This window comes from Balaenoptera physalus (genome assembly GCF_965194825.1).
Source record: "Balaenoptera physalus genome assembly, chromosome: 7".
NCBI lineage: Eukaryota > Metazoa > Chordata > Mammalia > Artiodactyla > Balaenopteridae > Balaenoptera > Balaenoptera physalus.
In genome coordinates, this window is record NC_138886.1 from 14263014 (window position 1) to 14286730 (window position 23717).

General features: G+C 46.6%; 1 protein-coding gene across 6 annotated transcripts in view; it reads left to right on the top strand.

Annotated features, from left to right (window-relative positions):
- Nucleotides 1-23717, top strand: part of CDK5RAP2 (CDK5 regulatory subunit associated protein 2) — a 190285-nt gene that overhangs the window by 113004 nt on the left and 53564 nt on the right. For 5 of the 6 annotated variants that reach the window (XM_082470397.1, XM_082470402.1, XM_082470399.1 and 2 more), the window contains 3 exons: nucleotides 5167-5262; nucleotides 7093-7280; nucleotides 15650-16082. In XM_082470397.1, the coding sequence (XP_082326523.1) occupies nucleotides 5167-5262; nucleotides 7093-7280; nucleotides 15650-16082 (717 nt within the window). The remainder of the gene's footprint in view (nucleotides 1-5166; nucleotides 5263-7092; nucleotides 7281-15649; nucleotides 16083-23717) is intronic. The other variant, XM_082470398.1, reaches the window with a different exon arrangement.

A 23717-nucleotide genomic window follows, 5' to 3' on the forward strand; every position in this document is an offset into this window, starting at 1 on the left:
TGCACATCAATTTGATGTTCCCTGTGAATAGTCGTGTCCTTCGCAGCACAGGCCCGTCTTCCCCGGCACGCGATGGGAAGATCCGCACGGGCAGGATGCTTCTCCCACGATCATCTTGAGCTGAGGGAGGAGAGCTTGTTCGGGGTGAGGGTGGGATGGCAGCAAGGAGAGGCTGCTGTTCCCTGGGAGTGTGTGTGGCTCTCCTTGGATGAGCAACGAGGCAGAGACAAACGGGAAATGACTCCGTGGTCCACAGCCTTTTCTGGGCAGCAGGGCTTGCGGAGCAGGGGCTGGCACTGCTCCAGTGCCCTGGGAGCCTACAAATCAGAAAGGGAAAAAAAAAAGACAGCAAATATATTTTGTATTTTTAAAATTCAGTAGTTTTTCCTCCAATATTTAATTAACCCACAGCATTGCCTAAAACTTGGAAAATAAAGAAATGACCCCTAATCCTGTCACATTAAAACACAGTTAATTAACATCCTGGAGTCTTTCCTTCTCTATTTGTGTATTTGAACGTGTGTGTGCCCGCCCACAGTACATACACAGTCCTGTTTCCTGTTTCTTTCCAGTGGTTGCTGTATTATAACCTCTTACTCCATCTTAGGGATGCCAGCTGCGTCACTGTTGTCGGACATGTAGATATTTCCCGTGATTCACTATTTTAGATTACCTGATGAATGTCTTTGGACACAAATCATTTTCTGGGTTTAGGCTTTTTTTCCTTAGACTGTGTTCCCAGATGAGTAATGACTAGGTCAAAGGTACAGACACAGATAGATATGTGTATAAAATAGGCACGTGATTTATTTTCATATTACACCCCCCTGCCTCCGCAACTTTTAATTCGACAAAGGCTATAAAGAGTAGGAGGCCCTTGATTCATTTTGGCAGCTGTGTCTTCAAAGCGGTGGCCCTGGGCTGGATTCCCTCCTGCCGGGCACACAGCGCTTATTCCCCGCATGCGGGCATGTCACTGAAAAACCAGCCAAACCAACAAAAGGCCAAGAACAGGCATCCTTTTATTTTAAAGTACATCAAAGAAAAAAAAAGAAAAAATCTGGAATGAGGTTGCCCCTATTTCTTTGTATTTATTTACTGGTTATAGTTTATGTATTGTAGAACGGTGTGGTTGAGAATTGACGTTCAGGAGTGAATTGAGCGGACTGCAGTCGTGGGGGGTGACCATTGTAAACCATGAGCTGTGTGATGTGCAGTTGTCACCCCTGGGGGATGGGATTCGCGGGCGAGCGCTCAGAAACGGTTAGTCGCTGTCATTATTTACTTATGTTGTCATTTTTAGGGGATGGTTAGAAAACTGGTTTTTTTTTTTTTTTTGTGGCATGGAGAGGAAACATGGATTAAGGGGCATAATTGAATTGAACTCAGATATATGTAGGGCTGTCCTTTTGAATAAGAAATAGACCTTGTGTGACTCAGAGGACAGAAGTGGTACTCAGAAGTAGAAGGTGCTTGTTAACATCTGTTATTAGCAACAGAATAAAATTTGGTTTGTCAGAAGCAGATTGGATTTCATTGAAAGGAGGAAGTTTCTAACATTTTGACTTCATAAGTTATTATGAGTTGTACCCGATTTATAAAGCCCTTGGCACCGTGCCTGGCATGTAGTAGGCACTCAATATGTAAAACACAGCTATTTTAATTTTACTTTTTTAGTAAATTAGTGGCAGAGTTGGAACTAAACCCTTTTCTGACTCTGTTCAGTGTTGTTTTAGCAACACCATAGGGCAGTGCTTCTAAAGTTTACTGTGCGTGTGAATTTCCTGGGGACCTTGTTAACGTGAAGATTCTGGCTCAGTGAGCCTGGCACGGGGCCCGGGAGTCTGCATTTCTCACAAGCTCCCGTTGCTCCAAAGACTACACTTGGAGTAGCAAGACCGGGGTAATCCCCAAAACCTGTTGGTTCCAGCTGTCATTTTGAAAAAAGTCTTGACTCATTTGTTTGTCCTTTTAGCAGTGTTGTCTTGAGCACCGGGCACTGGTGTTAAAACTGAACACAGACACGGTCCCTGCCCCGTGGAGTCCGTGATTCAGAGAAGCTGAGCTTGGAGAGGGCCTGGAGACGGGCCGGGCCTCCTCTTCTGAGGTCAAGGGAATTTCCTCCTGGAGGAAGCAGGGGGGGCCTGCAAAGGTCAAGAGAGAATAGCTCAAGAGGCAGGGGGAGAACCAGGCCCGTGCACTTGTTAGGGAGCGACGCTTAGGGAGGGCGTGCTTACAGTGTCACGTACTCGGAGAAAACAAGAGAAAAACGGCTGGGAAACCCTTCGTGACCTGGGCAGTTTCAGCAGAGTGAGGGGGGCCGAGGCCATGTGGCGGCGGAGGGAGGAGCCGTGAGGGTGGGGAAGTGAAGGAAGAGCAGGCGGGCGCTTGGAGGTGTGGGGCACTTCTCCAGTTGGGGGCGGGCCCGAAACAGAGCCCCACCTGCAGTGACGCATCGGTCTCTCTGGGATCTTGCCTTTGAAAACTGATAAGTCACATATGGCACGCGGGACACATCTCTCTGTCCACAGCATTGAATTTCTTGATCATTGCTGGAAACTGACTCTTAATTTTAACCACCTCAGCAGAGGTAAAGAGAAATGAAGGAGAATTTTTATTTCAGTCTGTTGAGTCACGGTGTGGTTGTGGTCCTGGAAATGAAGAATAACTCGGATGCTTTTGCTGCTTCAACTGGAATGGCACAGGTTAACAGTACTGTGCTCGGCTGAACTTCAGGGGGACCCTTCTCTGATGCACAGGGTTGGGGAGGAGCGCCTCGCTGCCTCTTCCCTGATCCCAGGAGGGTTGGTTCCATCTCCTGCATTAGAAGGTCTTGGGGAGCTTACATGCGCAGTTCCTGGAGAGCATTGGCAGCAAAAGCCACGTTGCAGAAGGTGAGGATGGAGAGTTCTTTCAAGAAGCTTGGAGAGAGTCAGGCAGCACTCAGTGACCAGAGCTGCTGGTGAACCAGGAAGGAAAAACGTAGTTATTTTGCTTTTTTTCAAATGAGAGTGGCTTTTCCCCAGCATTTTATTATGAAAAAATTCAAACATAGCAAAGTGAAAAGAACTTCACGGTGGACACCCATATACTCACCCATTAGATTCTACTGTTAACCGTTCCCACCAGCCATCATATCTCTTTGATAAATTTTAGTATAAATCACAAACATCAATACGCTTCCCCCTAAATACTTCAACATGTATATCTTTTCCTTCAATATGTGTTTATAGTTATTTTTTCTTTCAAGTTTAAATTTACGCACGATGAAATATAGAAGTCGTAAGTCTTCGTTTGCTAAGTTTTACAAATGTATGTACCTGTGTAACCCAAACTTCTATCACGATCCCTCGCGTCCCTTCTAGTCAATTCCCACTCGTCCCCACTCCAGCCGCTCTTCTCATTTTCTTCCACCATTAGTTTTGCCTGTACTAGACTTTCATAGAAACGGAATCATAAAGCATCTTCTCTTCTGTGTGAAGCTGCCTTCACTCAGCGCGTTTTTGAGATTCATCCATGTTGTTACGTGAATCAATAACTTGTTCCTTTTTATTGCTAAGTAGTATTCCATTGTATAGATTATATTCTAATTTCTTTATTCATTCCACTATTGATATACATTTGGATTGTTTCAGGTTTTGGTTATTATGATAACAGCTGATGTGAACATTCATATACAAATCTTTATGTGGACATACGTTTTCATTTCTCTTGATGAATACCTAGGAGGGGAATTCCTGGATCATAGGGTTATTAGCTTTATAAGAAATTGCCAGTACTTCTTCTAAAGTAGTTTAACATTTTATACTCCCACCAACAAATTTGATTGTCCTAGTTGGTAACTTGAGCATGTTTTAATAATGAGGGAAGAAACCAACAGAGGGAGAGAAGTTCCTCATCCATATTTAGAAACTCTTATGCCTTAGGAAATACACTTACACATGTTTAGCCTATTGAATGCTGGATAGTGTAGTAAGATTTGTAGACTCATCAGTCCTCTTTGATCCTGATTAGGATGGTTGGGTTGAATGTATTCTGATCCTGGGAAGTTTTCTATAAAAGACTTTGTGAAGTCAGTTTGCTTTGTTTTGTTTTTCTTCTTCCAAAAAAAGGGTTTCTTTTAGAAGGAAGATCAGAAAAGTTTAAGTTGGGCTGGGAAAATTATGGGGTGATTGACTAAATGTGGGAATTCATGAAATCACGGTATGGAGATAGAACCTTAGATACGTCGTATGTACAACATGCCCAGCAGGCGGCTGAGACTCAGCTCGTGCTTTAATGCTTTGGTGCAGTGGTCACTACTTCATTGGTGAGATGAGGTTTGCTACAGTTTTTGAAACAGCGTTGGCTACCCTCCCTCTCACTTTTTATTTGGTTAATCCGGGCGTCTCATGCCTAGAATTTTCCCTCTTCCCGAGAGCTAAGATCTGGCCCTCTTGAGAACACTGTATTGTCTGTTCTGTAGAATGCAAACTGCAGAAGCTTTGGGGTTTACACTTCTTTAGAGCATTAGGGATTTACGCAGTCTTTAGAAATAACTCCCCTTCATTTTCAAAAGCATAAAGTTATTGTCAGGGAAGCTTGATACTCTACTCATTAGCGATGAGGACCTTTTTGTCAGCCAAATGGCAGTGTGGCTGAGACTGCCCATCTCAGATGTGTGACAGTCCGAAAAGAGGTTTATCCCCTGTGCTAAATAGAAGGGATGCATGAATTGGGCACACCATAAATTTCATTTACTGCCTTCTCGCTATTTGATAGTTTCAATTCCATCAATAGCTGTTTTCCAAAATCTTGTTACTTGCATATGATCTGAAAGTGAATTCAGCAATGGCAGGGATGGGGGCGGCACACCGGACAGCACAGTCAGTTTCCAGCAGCTCAGGAAGGCCGTGCGAGGACAGGGGGAAATGGCTTTACTTATTTCTTGGGGAATTTGTCCTTAAATTATGCCTGATCCCAGGCAGCTGTGTGTGATTTGCCAGCACTAGCAGCTCTGACTTTGGCTAATTTTTATTTCATGGCTTTGGCATTTGTCTCTGCCTCTTTTTTTGGTTTGTTTTTTGTTCTGCATCTTTTAAAAAAGACATCACCGACTTATTCATACATATTCATGCTGCACTCATTTTTGGGTTGCATTTTCACACCATTCCATGCTCCATGTAGCTTCTGGCTAGCAAGGAGGACGAGGACTCAAGCAGAATTGGAGAGGATGACAAGAATCATTTGCTGAGTGGCGAGTGTCTGGAGCAGAGGAACAAGGTAGGAACATCTGCCCCTCTCTGTGCCCAAGCCCGCCTCCGGTCTGGAACGAGTCCGACGGGTTTTCTGTTCCTTCCATCTGTGTGGAGTGCCTGCCGTGTGCCAGCGGGGAGCAAAGAGAGGAGGTCTCTTCCTTTTTGGAAGTTACAGACGGGGTGGTAGAGCCAGTCATGAACCAGGAAAACAAACATACAGTTGCAAATAAAAACGAGGCTGTTACACGAGAGTCGCAGGCATTGGACACTGGACCTGGGCAGCTCTTTAGAGCTCTGACCCAACGCATTCATTTTATGCATTGGAACTGAGGCCTAGGAGGGGAGATGGTTTATCTGGGGCTCAGAGTAAATCAGTGACAGAGTTGGGACCAGAGCCCTTGTCTCTGGACTGCTGTGAACTCCCAGATCATCTGCGTGCAGTATAAGGAGCCACTGATAGAACCGGACTTTCCTCCTCTGGGTCCATCTGCAGTCTCCTGATCTGAAACCCAGCTTAGTGTCATCTGGGCGTTGTTGAGAATTTCACTCCAGGCACACTGATGCTGAACATTTGGAGCAAATATTCTCCAGGGTTGAAAGAACCGTAAAGACTGGGATGTGGTGGGAGACAGTAGGCTGCAGATTGGGCATTTGTGGCCTTCAGGGTGTTCAGGTTCGTGGAGTCTTGAATGAGAGATCATTCTCATGAGCGTTTTGGAGAGCAAAGCAGTTAAAAGTGGGGGCTCCGGAATCAGGTCTGATTTTGAGTCTTGGTCACGATCTCTGTGACCTTGGGTTAACCCTTGCTTAACCCCCAAGTCCGAGTTTCCCCATCAGTGAAGATAATAACACTGCTTCCTGGTTAGAATTGTTGTGCTATTTAAGTAGAAGGTATGTACTAAGTGCTCAGTAAATGGTAGCAATTGCTCTTTTTATTATTATATTCTAGACTTTTCCTTCTGTGGAGGTTGCTTATTTAGGTGGATTTAATAGCTAGATTGGTGGCAAACAAGACCCTATAAATGACCCCTCATCTGTGTGGGTCTTGTCTTCCGTTTAAAAATCTTTATCATTTTACACATGTGGAGAGAGGGGTGTGATGGCCAGTGTGTATATCACCAGCAGTAATGAAGTCAAGAGGAGTTATTTATAGACTGGTAGAAGAAATTTACAGCTTTGGAAAGCGGGAGAAAGAATGCTAATTGCAGCACCTCAAGACAAGCCCAGCACAGGCTTTAACTAGATGTTTCCTTGGTACCACTCCTCTGGGACCCTCAGTGACCCAAGAAGGTGGATCTGTAAAGAACACGTCTCCATGGGAATTAGGAACTCTCCACCGTCCTGATGAGGCAAATCAAAGTCACAGTAATTAGGATGTGTCTGTAAAGAGGTTGGCTTTCTGATACATAATGAGGAGGATACACTGCAAGAAGCATATAATAAATGTCCAAAGCATTGTTAATGGCAGTTAACAATGTTCCGGACCCTTCTTAGAAAGAATTTACAGGCAGTAGGCCGTGGGCTGGGGGAACACAGCTGTAGCGGGTAAGACACTGTGCCAGGAACTTAAGTGGGCCAGCCATCTCATTTTGTTCTCGTAGCCACCATGGGAGGTGGCGTTACTGTGCCCAGTTACGGATGAGGAAACTGAGGGTGAGAGGAAGTGACATAAACATCTCCGTGCCGTCAGATGAGCGTGTGTGGACCGCGTGCACCCTCCCTCTCCCCTTTCATTTTCTCTCGGGTTTACTTGCCCTCACCCATCACTGTTTGTCTCCATCCTTTCTCTCTTTTCCACGTAACCCCCTTTCCCTCCTTTGTAGTCCATTATCTGACCACATGCTTTGATTTGCAGATTATGGAGGACAATTCCAAAGGGGGCTGCAAAAATGGATATTTAAGGCACACAGATTCCAGTATTTTAGACTCCGACGGAGCCCACAAATCCGGCTGCCCCGGAGACCAGAGTCTGGAAGAAGGCGAGCTCCTGAGCCTGCTTGCCCCGCTCTTCAGCGAGAAGGCCTCGTGGTTGCTGGAATCCAGGTAGACATGGGGCCCAGGCACTGCAGTTGTCTCTGGTTTGAGGGGAGAACAAACTCATTTTGCTAAATGGATTTAGATGGTGGTGCTGTGTAATTTACCTGGGAGAGCTCCCGAAATGGCTTGGAAGGAATCTTGCCAGTCGTGCAATTAAGTAATTAGGCTGCCTGCTCCGTGGCTGCGAGGGGACCGCATTCAGCAAAGCCGCATGCAAGACCAGCATAAAGAGGAGAGAGAAAGCTTCCTTCAGAATTGTTCCTGGGAGCCCGGAAAGGGCTGCCTGGCTGTCAGTGCGAGGAATCAGCCCTCCCGAAGTCCCTTCCAGTTTCTACAACAGCTTAAAAAACTGCCATTGTGCTTGTGACTCTGCTGTTTTATGTTGAGCTTGAATTACAATTCCCTTCTCATTATATCTGCCGGGAGTCTTTCCTATGTGAGGAAACACTACAGGGTGTTTTCCTTAAAACAAAAAAGGAGAAATATTCAGTACATTTGTGTTTTTAAAATTAGTCCTTTAGGAGCAGATTTCCCTTCTTTCCCGTTCTTTCCAGGCCACGGTAGCAGCTGCTCTGGGCTTTGGAGCCAGAGGGAGCTGTGCTTGCTTTCCTCTCTCAGTGCCTCCGTTTCTCTGACCACTTCTTGGGGTTGCTGTGAGGAGTGGAAAAAATGCTGTTCAAGGAGAATGGCTGGCATGTGGCGTGTGTTCAGTGAAACCTTTCATTCTCCTCCAGCACAGACAGAGAAAGGGAACTGGTACCACCACCCAGGACGGCTCGCCGGAGCCTAGTGGTTCTCATGTCCTTGGTGGGCTCAGCCTCGCAGACATTTCTTCAGCTGAAAAAGGATGGTGGTGTCCTGTGAGCCCCGGGAGGCTACCCTCCCCAGCCCCTGACATCTGCTTAACATTTTTTTAGCATGAGTCCTCATGCTAGGGGGACACGCCCAGCGGCTGTTCTGGTATATTATCACAGGGAGTTGGGTGACCATAATGACACTTGAGAAATGGAGGATTTCCTCAGCATCAGGGGCTCCTGTGTTAAGAGTTAAAAGACGCACCTCGCTCTCTCTGAGGACCACCTAGGAATGCGCTTGGGTGATGTGACCTGGGAAGGTACAGTGGACTGTGTTGGGAGTGCAGGGAATTGGGGCCCACGTGCTCCCTCCTGGCAGGGAGGAGCTTTTCAGCCCCAAATCATTGTTGCCATGCCAGCACGTGGCCTCAGAGCTTCCAGTCTTTCAGTTGAAGCCCCAAAATCTGTATGCTCAATCTCCTGATTTTTGAAAATTTAGACTTCATTACAGTTTTAAAGAAAGCGCTTCACGGGCCGACACTCTGCAGGCAAGCTTGGGACATCAGCCATTCAGTTACCTGTTCCCTTGTAGGTGTCTGTTCCATCGGCTTCCAGGCCATTGTGGGCCAGCTCTAGTGTTAGAAAAGGCTTTCTTAAACGCTGGCCGGGGTCTGCTGCCCTGATCCTGCTCTGCGTGCAGCTGCCTCTCACGGTGCACCACTGAGCCCCAGGACGGCAGGGTCACGGCTCCGAGGGCCCTCCTGAAGGCCCAGCAGTGGTCTTTTAAAAAGACTGCTTGGGTAACTAGGATTCTCATTGGCCAGGGAAACACTAATTTTCTGTCCAGAAAGTCTCTCCAGGAGTTCGGTGTTTTGATCCCCCGAAAAAGCAGGGTATTAGAGTCAGACAGACCTGTGCTCTGGTCCAGCTGTACCGTTTAGACCTTGTGACTTATCTCCCCATCTTGGTTTCCTCACCTGTAAAGTGGGGGGTGATGACACTTATCGACCCTGTAGGGGTTTTGTGAGGATGAAATGAAATAATGTGTGTACATATGGATCCAGGTTGGTATTAAGTGGGGCTTTGGTGATATTACTGCTTAAAATGTGCCTGGCCAGTTACTCCTACCCTTTCCCGTTACCCTCGGGTAAGATTCATACCATATGCAAGATACGTCGGCCAGCCCGTGATTCAGGCCTCTGTGTTCATTGCTGAGCCCGTGTCTGATACCCTGGTGTGGAGTGCGATAGGCTTAGGCCCGAGACTTAGGCCTCTGAGCTCTTCCGCCCTCTAGCCGTCCACCCTGGGGCCTAACAGGCTAGCAGAGTAGCTGGGCCCCAGGAGTAAATCTGATTCAACTTACCCATCCACTGGGATGGAATAAGGAAGCAACTTAGCCTTATTAGCTGTCTTGCATTTGACCAAGCCGAGCACTTGTTCACCGGGGATGGAGTGAAGGGTCAGCTCGTGGAGGACGGGCTGGCTGGCCCTGCTCTCCCATGGTCTTCACCATGTGTGTGGTTCCCAACCCGCTCTTCATGTGCTTCTGGTTCGTTTGCCCCATTCCCTAGCGGACATGGTTTAGGATTTATTACCTAAGTGTTTCAGTCTTTGTAGCTAAACTTAGGTGTGACATTTGAAAAAGTCTAAAAGTGGAGCCCTTGGGGATTTTTTTTTTTCTTCAAGGCTAGTATTACATTCTTGAGCCGTACCTAGTAGAAGTAGAGAAGCTAACTCTCCTAAAAAACCTGGGACAGCTCTTCTGGGCCTGGTGAAGGGACAGGTAAGGGACCACCAGAGCGTGGAGCTGGCGAGGGGTCTGAAGAAGGTAGCAGAGAAAGAGCCAGGGAGACTTGGGTGTGTGGGCTGCAGGGGAGAGGACGCGGCTCGTGCTTGCAGGCGGATCCTGTGCTACAGAGGGACTGGGTCTGTGGGCTTCGGACAGAAACCCAGGGTCCTCCTTGACCCTCCCCTTTCCTTCACCTCCCAAACCCAAGTCCTGACCCTTTACCTCCCAAAGGCGCTTCTCCCATCCCTGTCTCCTCCTCTCCACTCCTCGCTTCCGTCACACTTCTCTGGCATCCCCGCAGTTGCCCCCTAACTAGTCCCCTGCAGCCATCCATCCCCCTTCCAGTCTGTTTTCCATGCTGTATCCATAGCGGTTACTTAAAATGCAGTGAAGTCACTCCTCTACTGAAGACCCCTCGGAGACGCTGCACTTTTCTTGGGACCAGAATCCTTAGCACAGCCTGCCGGACCCCATGTGATCTGGCGACCCCCTCCGTCAGCTCTGCTCACTCTGTCCCCGGCGTGCTTGCTGTGCTCTGGCCCCGGAGCACAGCCCTTCCAATCCCTGGAACGAGACCCCTTTCATCGCGTTTCAGAGCCTGGGCACATGCTGGTCCCTCCGGATGGGCACTCGCGGTTGCTTCCTCCACGCTCCCCTGCCCCGAGCAGGGCAAGGTCGTCAGCTGGGGAGGGGAGAAGAGAAGCTGCCGGGCGGTGCTGAGCGCTCATCTTGAAATGAGTGACGATCAAGACAAAGCGTGACCCATCCCGAGAACGCATGTAGCACGAGTAGCTCACCAAGCCCAGGTCTGAAGGCAGGGTTGGATGGGACAGGTGAGGGGTTACCTAGGCCTCTTCATCTCAGTCCAAGTGCTTGCATACCCTTTGCTTCACTTATCAAGGTCAACGCCAGTTTGCAAGTTGTGAAATCCAGTGGCCAGCGTCTGCTTTCCCGCAGCGGTGGCCGCGCTCCCCGGCCTCTGTTCACACCTCCCCTCTCTAGTTTCCTTCTCCCTCACTGGCCTCTCTTCCTCAGCCTCCTTTGCTGGCTCCTCTTCCTCTGCCGGATGCTGGACGCTGGATGTTGGAGTGTCCCGGAGCTCCGTTCTAGCTCCCTTTTCCTCGCTGTACCTCCTTTCTCCACGGCTGCAGAGTATGCTGTGTGACTTCCAAATTCATACCCACGGCCCAGACCGCCCCCCCCTTCAGATCACATAGTCAGCTGCCTACTTGCTGTCTCCACCTGTGTGTCTGACGGGCGCTTTCAACTCTAATCGGTTTATTTTCTTATATTTTCTTTAATTTTTAATTAAAAAAACTATTTATTTTTCAATGCGTTGGATCTTCGTTGCTGCGCGTGGGCTTTCTCTAGTTGCGGCGAGCGGGGGCTACTCTTCGTCGTGGTGAGCGGGCTTCTCATTGCGGTGGCTTCTCTTGCTGTGGAGCACGGGCTCTAGGCGCGTGGGCTCAGTAGTTGTGGCTTGTGGGCTCTAGAGGGCAGGCTCAGTGGTTGTGGCTCACAGGCTTAGTTGCTCCGCGGCATGTGGGATCTTCCTGGACCAGGGATCAAACCCGTGTCCCCTGCGTTGGCAGGCGGATTCTTAGCCACTGCGCCACCAGGGAAGTCCCTCTAATTGGTTTAAAACCCAATCCCCTGTTCTTTTGTGCTTCTCTGCTGTTCTTCCACGAGTCACTTAATAGCACTGCTGTGGCCGAAGGTCCTCATAACTATCAGTAAGTCCTGTTGTTCCACCTGGAAAATGTATCCCTAATCCACCCACTCACGTCTCTACGGATGCCCTCTTAGTCCAGCTTAGTCCAAACTGTCACATCTCGTGCCTGGACTGCAAAAGCACAGCCTTCTAACTTGTCTCCGTGCTTCCGTTTTTGCCCCTCTGTAGCCATTCTCCACAGAGGAGCCAGAGCCAGCTTTCAAAAACTTAAATGAGATTATGTATCTTCTGTGCTTAAAGCCCTCCAGTGGCTTTCCGTTACCTTTAGAGTAAGATCAGAGCTCCTTGGCCTGGCCTCTGCCTGTTTCTGTGTCTTTATCAGCTACCTCTGTTGTTCACACTCACCTTTCTGTTCCTCAGTCATCCAAGCTTGTTCTCACTTCAGGGCCTTTGCAGTAGCAGTTCCCGCTACCTGGAACGCTCTCTTCCCGGGATGTGGTGGTGTCTCAGCTCTCTAGAGAGGCCTTTCCTGACCACTTTGTCTAACAAGAATCCCTGCTTCTACACTTTGTCTCAGGACTGCCGCCCTCCTCCCCTCCTTCTCATCCCTCCTTCCTTGTACTTCTCCTTGCCTTGCGCTAGCTTATTTAGTTACCCGTGTCTGTATGGATGTCTGTCTCCTCAGTGAAACGTCATTGCCATGATTCTTTTTCACCATGCATTCCCACCGCCTTACGTGACAAATGGGAGAGGCTCAATGAATAATTGAATGAATGTGCAGACAATTAGAAGCTCAGCATCACAGCAGAAGGTTTAAGTTTAGAAAACTAGAAAGAATGCAGTGCTTCTTTGGAGTCAGAAAGGTCTGCGTCTGCAGTCTTTGCTCTGCCACTTTGCTGGGAGATCTTGAATCTTCCCGAGCCTGTTTTCTTCATCTGTGAAATGGGGTTAGTGACAGCCCCCATCTCAGTCTTACTGTGAGGACTAAAGCTATTTAGTGTATTTAAGGGATCTGGCACACCGTTAAGTGCTTAGTAAATGTCAGTTCCTTTCCCCTTATGCCTTCTATGTGGCAAAGATGCTCAGGGTATATAAACAACGTTTGGGCCTCTGACAGAACCCTCGGACTGAACCATTAAAAAGGTCCTGATTATGACGACAGCTTAATGAATCTGCTGTTCAGATTTCTAGCAGAGTAACACTTGACATGTTAGCAGCTCTACCACTTTAGTCTATTATAATGGCCTCTTTCACCACCTTTTACTACCCATTTGTAAGTCTTTTTTCCTGGATTTTATTGTGTGTTGTTTGGTAGTGAGTAATGGTCCTCCTTTGGCTAGCTCAATAGCAACTGTTATTATTTTCAATCTATATTAAGGGAAGGAGAGGAAAGGAAAATTTAGTTTAATGTGCTTGAAATACCAGAAATATTTTTTGAAGTCTGGGTTTACTAAATTTTAAGATGGTTTGTGTAGTCTAGATGATTCTGTATTAGAAGTGAAAAATGTACCACACGTTTTAATTTTGTTTTTCATACTTTTAGTTTTTACCCTATTTCAGTGTGCTGTAGCTGTTTAAGTTGAATTAAATTGATTCTGCCCCAGAGCTGGATGTTAGGAATCCAGATAAGGGTTAAGGCTTCATCCCTGCCCTTAGAGGGCTCAGTGGGAAGACAACATGAGGGTACCTGTCACTTCCAGTGGTAACAAAGATACAGAGGAAGGGGAGGCCAAGGTATGTTAAGGCAGTCAATCGTTCCGGTCTCTGACAAGATTTTTTTGAAATAATGCAGGCAAGAGAAACTGCAGAGAGGAGAAGGATCTAGCACCGATGAGGGCCTCTTCTCTCCCCCCTCTCTCTCCTGACTCCACCACCTCATCCTGACCGCATCTTCTTTTTCCCAGAAGATAGCAACAGCTTTCCAGTTGGCCCTCCCTCAGTGCTTGCCCCCCTCCAGTCTTTTTTTGTTTTATAGTTTTCTGTCTCAGTTTTATAACTTCCTCTCATTTTTATGAGTCTCTTTTTCTCCTTTATTTTTTAGATGATTGACACATACTTATCTTAAGTCTTCTTCAGATTGCTTTATTATTTTTATTTCCTTGCGTGTGAACTCATCCGTCAGATTGCTGTCTCTCATAATAGTGGGTTTTGTTTGCAACAGTGGTTTGTCTGTGTCAGCAGCCCTGCTCTGCCCGCCACCCTTGCTGCTCCCTGTGCGGTGGTTTTGAAGTTGCCTTGACTTGTCTCTCTAGGTCTTACTTGAGGGGCAAGAAGTTTGCATGGGTCTTCTTCCAACCATGGGAGTTAAATTTCTGCTTTCTGCGGATGCCCTCATTATCATGGCAGCGGGTCTCCTCCTCTGTTTCTGACCTTTGGATACATCTTATTTGATTCTGAGTCCTGTCGTGCACCTTGACCATTTTTTTGTCTTGTCTGTTTTGCTGTCATTTACATATGTTTAGAGCAGATGGTAGGGGCTCTTGAGTGTACTCTCACCACCGTCCTGACGGGAGATCTCTCCATGCATTCTCTGCACATGGCACGTGTGTGGCCATGCACTCGGTCACACAGAGCCTCCCAGTGGCTCTCCTTTCCTTAACATGGCTGAGGTCTCCCTGCCTCACCTTCCAGCCTCACCTCCCTGCTCTCCACACTGTGTCTTGACTCCGTTCGTATTGTTTTCCATGCTTAGAAGGTTCCATTTCCCTTCCCCCAGCTAACCTCTCATCAACTCTAGAGGCCCTTTTTTGGCGTTCTTCCTGCCACCCCCAGTCTGGACACCCTGGGATGCTTGCCCATAAGCTTCCCAGACTTCCATGGTACCTGTGTTTCTCTTTTTAGCCTGTGGAGTAGTGATTTGTTTACACATCTGCCTCTAACACCAGGCCCTGCAGGCACTTCTGCAGCCCCAGTGCCCATTATAGTGTCTGGACCAAGAAACACACTCACAAGGGATTCTTCTGGAGCTGCTCCAGAGTATTCTACATGTTGGCTTATTTTGAGTTCCTGGGAAAGCAGAGCCTGAGGTAACCACTTGGGTACAAGTGGTTTATTTGGGATGTGACTCCCGGCAGAAGGAAGGAGGGATGAGGGAGACTAAGGGAGGGATGGAGGCAAAGCCAGGAAGGCTGCGTTATGATCTGGTTACTGCTGTGGGCAGCTGGGCCTCCGCCCTGCCGGCCACCCTCTGAGGGACGGTGTAGACCCCGCGTCAGCGCTGGCCCTCTGAAGGACGGGAGACTGGGACATTCACCCAACAGCTCTCTTCCTCCACTGGCTATGGTTTCCCCTGGAGCTGTAAATGGGTCTGCACTTGCCCGCTGCCCTGCTGGCCGGCTCAGAGAGCTCTGGGAAAGGGCCCAAGGCAGCAGAGAGATGCCGTGGGCGCTGGCTGAGGGACTGTCTGTCTACAAGAGCTGTCAACGCAGCCGCAGCTGAAATCCCAGGGAGGCCCAGGCCGTGTGGCAAGGGGCGTGAGAAGCATCTGCTACCCATATATACTCTCGTTTAATCCTCACAGCGTCCTGTGGAGGAAAACTCACCTTGCTTTCCAAGAATCACAGAGTTAGAAGCTGAAGCCATTTTGTCTGATTTCAAAGCCACTGCTCTTTTTATCCAGAGCGGTTCCCAGCATCCCTTCATTCGATACCTTTGCTGAGCACCGACTGTGCACCGTGATGGACCAGGTCGCTCATGGATCTGCCAGGTTGGCTAGATTCATCCAAAGCCACACTTGCCCCTGGATGTAGGGATGGGCCCAGGGGGGTGGGCGGGCCTTGCAGTCGTCATGCATACCTTATGACTCTGTTTGCTCTTCCTAAGCCCAGCCTGCATCCAGGTAGCTGTGTGCCCCCCTCACTTGCTGTGCACCTGTGTCAAATCAGTTCTCTCCTTCTCCTCCATGAAGGAGACATGTGGTACCTACCTGGTGTGGTTGTCCTGAGGTGACCTGGATAACATAGTTGGCGTGGGTCCTGGCACGTGGCAGGTGCTCACTGTGTTTAAATTCAACAGAATCTGGGCCAGAATCGATGGGGGAAAACTTAGGAAAGTGGGTCGGTGACAAGGCCATAGCAGAAAGCTGAGTCCTCCCCCACTTCCTTCCCTTTTGGAAAAACAGGCCGGACCTTCTGAAAGTGCTCCGAGAACTGCTTCTGGAACAGATGTGCTTGAGAGAGCAGGAAGCTTCGGGAGAACACCTTGATGGTAAAACGGAGAAGACACTTGGGCAGATGGCCGTTCAGCTAAGAGGTGAACTCGGACATTTCATCCAAGCCAACTTGTCTTCCAAGCCACGTGATGAACTCAAGTGGCCTCCGGGAGCCCAGCTAGCAAAGGCGGCGGAGGCGTCCAAGGTGGAACAGAAAGATGCCTCCACACAGACCATGGCTGTGGAGGGCGACACGGTCAGATTCAGACACGAGGGCACGAGAGAGCCTTGGGGAGAGGAACCAACAGACGCCGTATCCAGCGCCGAGCGTCAGCCGGAGAGCTTGCACAGGATGCCAGGGCGGCAGGCCGCTGCCTTCTCCTTCCCCAGGGGGACCAAAAAAGTAAGTTTTCCCACATGTTACTTACTTAGTTACTTATTAAATGTAGACAAAAAACTTAAAAATCACCTCCAATCCCACTACTTTTAAAAAATTTGTATAAAGTCTGGTGTCTCTCTCTCTGTGCTTATCTTGGCCTCTACCTAGAGGTGTGTGTCCATCCTAATCTTCCCCAAAGTGTTACCAACATTTCCTCCCTCCCTGTCTCCTCCCCCATCCCAGCCCTCTCTTATTTATCTATAACTCGTGATATCTGTGTGTTTTCATTATAAAAGCAGAGTCACGTGTGTACATCTGTCTGTAGCTTACTGTCTGTGTCATGTATCAGGAACATCTTTCCTTGTAATGGCTGCTAAGATTCCATTGTGGGGAATGTACCAAAGTTTACATAATTTTCCCCTGTTGATGGACCTTTACTTTCGCCGGTTGCAGTAAAACTGGAATGACCTGACTTTAGGGGTAGGGACGAGAACCTAGGTTTTATTTTGTACGGACTTTGTGTCTTAGAGGTACCGTTCTGTGGGCTTTGTCTCCATTCTCTTATCCTTACAACACCCGTCAAAGGTGAGGAAGCCAGGTCCCGAGTGCCCATGGTCAGCCAGCTGTGAGGGGCCTGACTGCACAGCCGTGCCCTTTCCCTGGGTCAGGCTCCCGTCTAGCCTGTGCTGGCCCGAGTGGTAGGGTCTGGTTTTGGTGGGTGAATGCCTGCATTTTGCTTCAGTCAAGATGCTTTCTCTAGATGCTCCTCCTCAGATACCATCAAATACGCCAGATTATGAAAAGCCAGACTCTCCTGGCAATGTTTGATCAGATCTTTTACTAAAATCCTCCTGGGGAGGAGGGGTTGGGAATGAGGAGCCCCGCAGCAGGGAGATGGGAGTGGCGTGGCAGAGAAGGAGAGAGGTCGTGTTTGTGATGGGGCTGCAGCGACTGGTCTCCTTGTTTGTGGTGGTGTTTTGTCTCTGAGAAATCAGCCATGCACACTGCTTCACAGCATCAGAATGGAGAATTAAGTTTATTTTCTGACCAGTAAATTACTGCTTTTGTGCATACCAAAGAGAGTTAGATATATCATTAGCAAAATTGCTTTTGATTGTTTTAAATTATGCACCAAAACTGTAATTTCTAGAAAAGGGTTTTCTAAAGATATCAGTAGAGACCAAAAAAAAAAAAAAAAAAAGACACTGCCATTATATTAACAGTACTCGAGATGCAAATTTGTGCAATTTGGCTAGAATAGAAATGCTCTCATCTGCCCCAGCTAGTTTAGTTTGTACCTGTGTATTAGGAAAACTAGATGTTGTGTGTGTGCATGTGTTTTTTTTCCCCTGCTATTTGTGAGGGAGATAGCATCCTATATTCAGGAAAATTGGATAATCAAATGAACTTAATTTCCCCAAATATATTGAAAAAAATTTTCCATTTGGAACTATCTTCCTGCTGGTATCTTCAAAAGGAAGGCTACTGTGTTTATTTTTTTAGCATCTGCTGTATATGCCAGGATTGTGCTAGATATTCTATCCGTGTATCATCACAGTTAACCTTCTCACCAAGCATATGAGTTAGGTAGGTATTACCTACATTTTGCATGTGAAGAAATACAAGCTCTGAAGGGCTCAGAAAATTGTCAAGAGTGGCTCAGCCGTTGAGAGGAGTAGCAGGGGTGCAAAGTGGAGTCTGATTTTAGAGGCAGACGGGGATATTGTGACCCCACCTTTCTCAGGAAGGGAGGAGCTCTCTCACCACCAGTTTGGCCTCCGGTCTATGCGACGTAGAAGAAAATTTAATGGTCTTCTCTGTGGTCTTTGGTTAGTCAAGGAATCAGTAATCCTTGAGCTTAGGCTAGAACTGTGGCATCCTGTTAAAAAGAACGTCTTTGCTGCCCAGGGGCGAAACAGGGAGACGGGACATGCTTCTGGTTTAGTTACAGAGGCGAGATGCTGGGTTGTACAGATACACCCGTGATTGCATTGGGCCTCGCCGCTCACCTGCTCTGAGTCCTTGGGTCAGTCACCTGACTTTCAGTGGCTCCAAGGGGATGGATCATCGTGACCTGGCACCCGGGGCTGGCGTGCTGGCTCGGTGAGGCAGTGTGTGGCGAGTGCCTCTGGCCGTGTCCGTGGTAGGAGCTCAGGGTATGTGCACTCCCGTCCCCCTTCCCTCCCCAAGTGAGAAGTTCCAGGGTGCCATCTTTACTAAGGTGGTAGGTGGGATTCTGTTCGGCATCTGTAAGGTAGCACTTTGTGTGGTGTTATTTTGGAAGCGGCGTTAGGGTGACTGACGGCAGCCTTCCAGCCTGAAATTGGCTTTGGCATTTGTGCACTTGCAGCTATCTTCTCTGCTGCCATATGACACACAGATTTGGATCCAAGAATAGAGATTGGTGGAGACTGAGGACCAAGCAAGTGACTTATTTTCCAGCCCTTTTTGATGAGGCGTCCACCTCCTCCCGAGTGGTCCCTGACACCACCGCAGACTGCTCTTGTCCTTGAACCTGTTCTCTCCTCTTGCGTGGAATTTCAGGGCAGAAAGGCTCTCACTTTTCTTAACTGGGCAGTAGAGGTTGAAGAGCTAGTCTGAGGCTCAGATCTCCAGCTTTCTTATTGTATGATACTGGGCTGGTTGTTTGACGTCTCAGTTCTTCATCTGGAAAATAGGTATAATAACTTCTGTAATCCTGTGAGCTCCGGGAATGCAGAGTTCACCCGAGGATTACGGGAGTACATGCTTGAAAGCATTTGACATCCTAGAACGTGCAAGAAGGGCTCCTTCTTCTTCTTTCCTTCTTGAGAGGCTTTGCTGATTTCCTCCTTTCCAGGCTCCCAACCATTATTGACTACAATCAATTTTAGAACATAACCTTATCCCAGGCAGAAGCCCCGAACGCATTAGCAGTCACCTCCTATTTCCCCCACCTGCGCACCCCTAGCTGAAGGCAGCCACTAAGCTTTTTTCTGTCTTTATAGATTTGCCTGTTCTGGATATTTCATATAAATGGAATCACATAGTCTGTGATCTTTGGTGACTAGCTTCTTCCACTTAGCGTAACGTTTTCAAGGTTCGTTCATGCTGTAGCAGGTATCTGTAGTTCATTTCTTTTTATGGCCGAGTGATAGTCCGTTGTATGGATATACCACATTTTATTTATCCATTCATTAGTTGATGGACATTTGGGCAGTTGCTACCTTTCGGATATTATGAATAATGTTGCTGTGAACATTCATGTACAAGTTTTTGTGTGTACATGTGTTTTTATTTCTCCGGGGTATAGATCTAGGAGTGGAATTGCTAGGTCATGTAGTAACTCTTGTTTCACGGTTTGAGGAACTGCCAGACTCTTTTCTAAAGTGGCTGCAGCTGGTTTACAAAAGTTTTCACCAGCATGTGAGGGCTCCAATTTCTCCACAACCTCACCAGCAATTGTTATTATCTTTTCGATGATAGCCATCCTAATGGGTAGGGAGTGGTCGTATTTCATTATGATTTGATTTGCATTTCCCTGATGATGAATGATTTGAACATCTTTTCATGTGCTTATTGACCATATGTATATCTCCTTTTGAGAAATGTCTTTCAGATCCTTTGCCCATCTTTTAACTGAGTTATTTGTGTTTGTTTATTTATTTATTTATGGCTGCGTTGGGTCTTTGTTGCTGCAGGCGGGCTTTCTCTAGTTGTGGCGAGCAGGGGCTACTCTTCATTGCAGTGCGCGGGCTTCTCATTGCGGTGGCTTCTCGTTGCGGAGCACAGGCTCTAGGCACGCGGACTTCAGTAGTTGTGGCACGTGGGCTCAGTAGTTGTGGCTTGCAGGCTCTAGAGCGCAGGCTCAGTAGTTGTGGCGCACGGGCTTAGTTGCTTCGCAGCATGTGGGATCTTCCCAGACCAGGGATCGAACCCGTGTCCCCTGCACTGGCAGGCGGATTCTTAACCACTGTGCCACCAGGGAAGTCCTAGGCGTCTTAAGTTATTATTTGTATGTTCATTCCACAAATAGTTGTTGAGCACGTACTATATTACTAGTTCTTGTGCTCGAAGCTGTGGATAGAGTATGAATAAGAAATGCAGAATCCATGAACCCTAAAGCTTATAGGCTGGTGCAGAAGATAGACAAAGAACAAGTAATTGCATAGGCATTTAATTATTATGGTCCTAATGTTTTTCCGAGGAGAATTCCAAGGGAGCAGTGAGTATATAACAGGGGAATCAAGGCCCAGTCTCCTGAGGAAGGCACATTTGATCTGAGTCCTAATGAATGTGTTGGGATTAGTGGGAGAGGTGGGGGTGGGCAAGAAAAAGTATTCTAGGCAGTGGAGATAGCATATGCCAAGGTCCTGAGGTGGAAGGAACAAAGCATTTTGAGGAACTGGTAGGAGGTCTCTGTGGCTGGAGGATGGGGGGGTGGGGAGGGGCAGTAACTCAGGCTGCAGTCGTGCACAACACGTGGGCTGTGGTAAAGACTGTGACCTTTGCCATACGAGAGCTGGGGAACAATTAAAATAGTTTTAAGCAGGAGTGGGGGAATGTTGCCTGTCTTGGTGCAGTATGGCAAGTGGGTTAGAAAGGGCAAGAATGAGTGTGGGGAGACACCTCAGGAGGCTGTTTCTGTGGCCTGGATGAGAGCTCACAGCGTCTTGGAGTTGGGTGGTGGCCGCGGAGGATGAGAAGCGACAGAAGAATTCAGAGACACCTTGGGAGTTGGAGTTAGTGGAACCCGGTGAGTGATGCAAGTGGGTGAGACGCATAAAGGGAATTTTATTTTATTTTATTTTTTATCACCCCTCACCCCCATCCCCCCACCGCTTTCCCCCCGTTGGTGTCCATACGTTTGTTCTCTACATCTGTGTCTCAATTTCTGCCCTGCAAACCGGTTCATCTGTACCATTTTTCTAGGTTCCACATATATGCGCTAACATATGATATTTGTTTTTCTCTTTCTGACTTACTTCACTCTGTATGACAGTCTCTAGATCCATGCACGTCTGTACAAATGACCCAATCGCGTTCCTTTTTATGGCTGAGTAATATTCCATTGTATATATGTACCACATCTTCTTTATCCATTTGTCTGTCGATGGGCATTTAGGTTGCTTCCATGACCTGGCTACTGTAAATAGTGCTGCAGTGAACATTGGGGTGCATGTGTCTTTTTGAATTATGGTTTTCTCCGGGTATATGCCCAGTAGTGGGATTCCTGGGTCATATGGTAATTCAATTTTTAGTTTTTTAAGGAACATCCATGCTGTTCTCCATAGTGGCTGTATCAATTTACATTCCCACCAACAGTGCAGGAGGGTTCCCTTTTCTCCACACCCTCTCCAGCATTTGTTGTTTGTAGATTTTCTGATGATGCCCATTCTGACTGGTGTGAGGTGATAACCTCATTGTAGTTTTGATTTGCATTTCTCTAATAATTAGTGATGTTGAGCAGCTTTTCATGTGCTTCTTGGCCATCCATATGTATTCTTTGGAGAAATGTCTATTTAAGTCTTCTGCCCATTTTTGGATTGGGTTGTTTGTTTTTTTTTAATATTGAGCTGCATGAGCTGTTTATATATTTTGGAGATTAATCCTTTGTCCGTTGATTCGTTTGCAAATATTTTCTCCCATTCTGAGGGCTGTCTTTTTGTCTTGTTTATGTTTTCCTTTGCTGTGCAAAAGCTTTTAAGTTTCATTAGGTCCATTTGTTTATTTTTGTTTTTATTTCCATTACTCTAGGAGGTGGATCAAAAAAGATCTTGCTGTGATTTATGTCAAAGAGTGTTCTTCCTATGTTTTCCTCTAAGAGTTTTATACTATCCGGTCTTACATTTAGGTCTCTAATCCATTTTGAGTTTATTTTTGTGTATGGTGTTAGGGAGTGTTCTAATTTCATTCTTTTACATGTAGCTATCCAGTTTTCCCAGCACCACTTATTGAAGAGACTGTCTTTTCTCCATTGCATATCCTTGCCTCCTTTGTCATAGATTAGTTGACCATAGGTGCATGGGTTTATCTCTGGGCTTTCTATCTTGTTCCGTTGATCTATGTTTCTGTTTTTATGCCAGTACCATGTTGTCTTGATTACTGTAGCTTTGTAGTATAGTCTGAAGTCAGGGAGTCTGATTCCTCCAGCTCTGTTTTTTCCCTTAAAACTGCTTTGGCTATTCGGGGTCTTTTGTGTCTCCAAACAAATTTTAAGATTTTTTGTTCTAGTTCCGTAAAAAATGCCATAGGTAATTTGATAGGGATTGCATTGAATCTGTAGATTGCTTTGAGTAGTATAGTCATTTTCACAATATTGATTCTTCCAATCCAAGAACATGGTATATCTCTCCATCTGTTGGTATCATCTTTAATTTCTTTCATCAGTGTCTTATAGTTTTCTGCATACAGATCTTTTGTCTCCCTAGGTAGGTTTATTCCGAGATAGTTTATTCTTTCTGTTGCAGTGGTAAATGGGAGTGTTGCCTTAATTTCTCTTTCAGATTTTTCATCATTAGTGTATAGGAATGCAAGAGATTTCTGTGCATTAATTTTGTATCCTGCAACTTTACCAAATTCATTGATTAGTTCTAGTAGTTTTCTGGTGGCATCTTTAGGATTCTCTATGTATAGTATCGTGTCATCTGCAAACGGTGACAGTTTTACTTCTTCTTTTCCAACTTGTATTCCTTTTATTTCTTTTTCTTCTTTGATTGCCGTGGCTAGGCCTTCCAAAACTATGTTGAATAATAGTGGTGAGAGTGGACAGCCTTGTCTTGTTCCTGATCTTAGAGGAAATGCTTTCAGTTTTTCACCATTGAGAATGATGTTTGCTGTGGGTTTGTCATATATGGCCTTTATTATGTTGAGGTAGGTTCCCTCTATGCCCACTTTCTGGAGAGTTTTTATCATAAATGGGTGTTGAATTTTGTCAAAAGCTTTTTCTGCATCTATTGAGATGATCATATGGTTTTCCTCCTTCAGTTTGTTAATATGGTTTTTCACATTGATTGATTTACATATATTGAAGAATCCTTGCATCCCTGGGATAAATCCCACTTGAGCATGGTGTATGATCCTTTGAATGTGTTGTTGGATTCTGTTTGCTGGTATTTTGTTGAGGATTTTTGCATCTGTATTCATCAGTGATATTGGTCTGTAATTTTCTTTTTTTGTAGTATCTTTGTCTGGTTTTGGTATCAGGGTGATGGTGGCCTCATAGAATGAGTTTGGGAGTGTTCCTTCCTCTGCAAGTTTTTGGAAGAGTTTGAGAAGGATGGGTGTTAGCTCTTCTCTAAATGTTTGATAGAATTCACCTGTGAAGCCATCTGGTCCTGGACTTTTGTTTGTTGGAAGATTTTTAATCACAGTTTCAATTTCATTCCTTGTGATTGGTCTTTTCATATTTTCTATTTCTTCCTGGTTCAGTCTTGGAAGGTTATACCTTTCTAAGAATTTGTCCATTTCTTCCAGGTTGTCCATTTTATTGGCATAGAGTTGCTTGTAGTAGTCTCTTAGGATGCTTTGTATTTCTGCAGTGTCTGTTGTAACTTCTCCTTTTTCATTTCTAATTTTATTGATTTGAGTCCTCTCCCTGTTTTTCTTGATGAGTCTGGCTAATGGTTTATCAATTTTGTTTATCTTCTCAAAGAACCAGGTTTTAGTTTTCTTGATCCT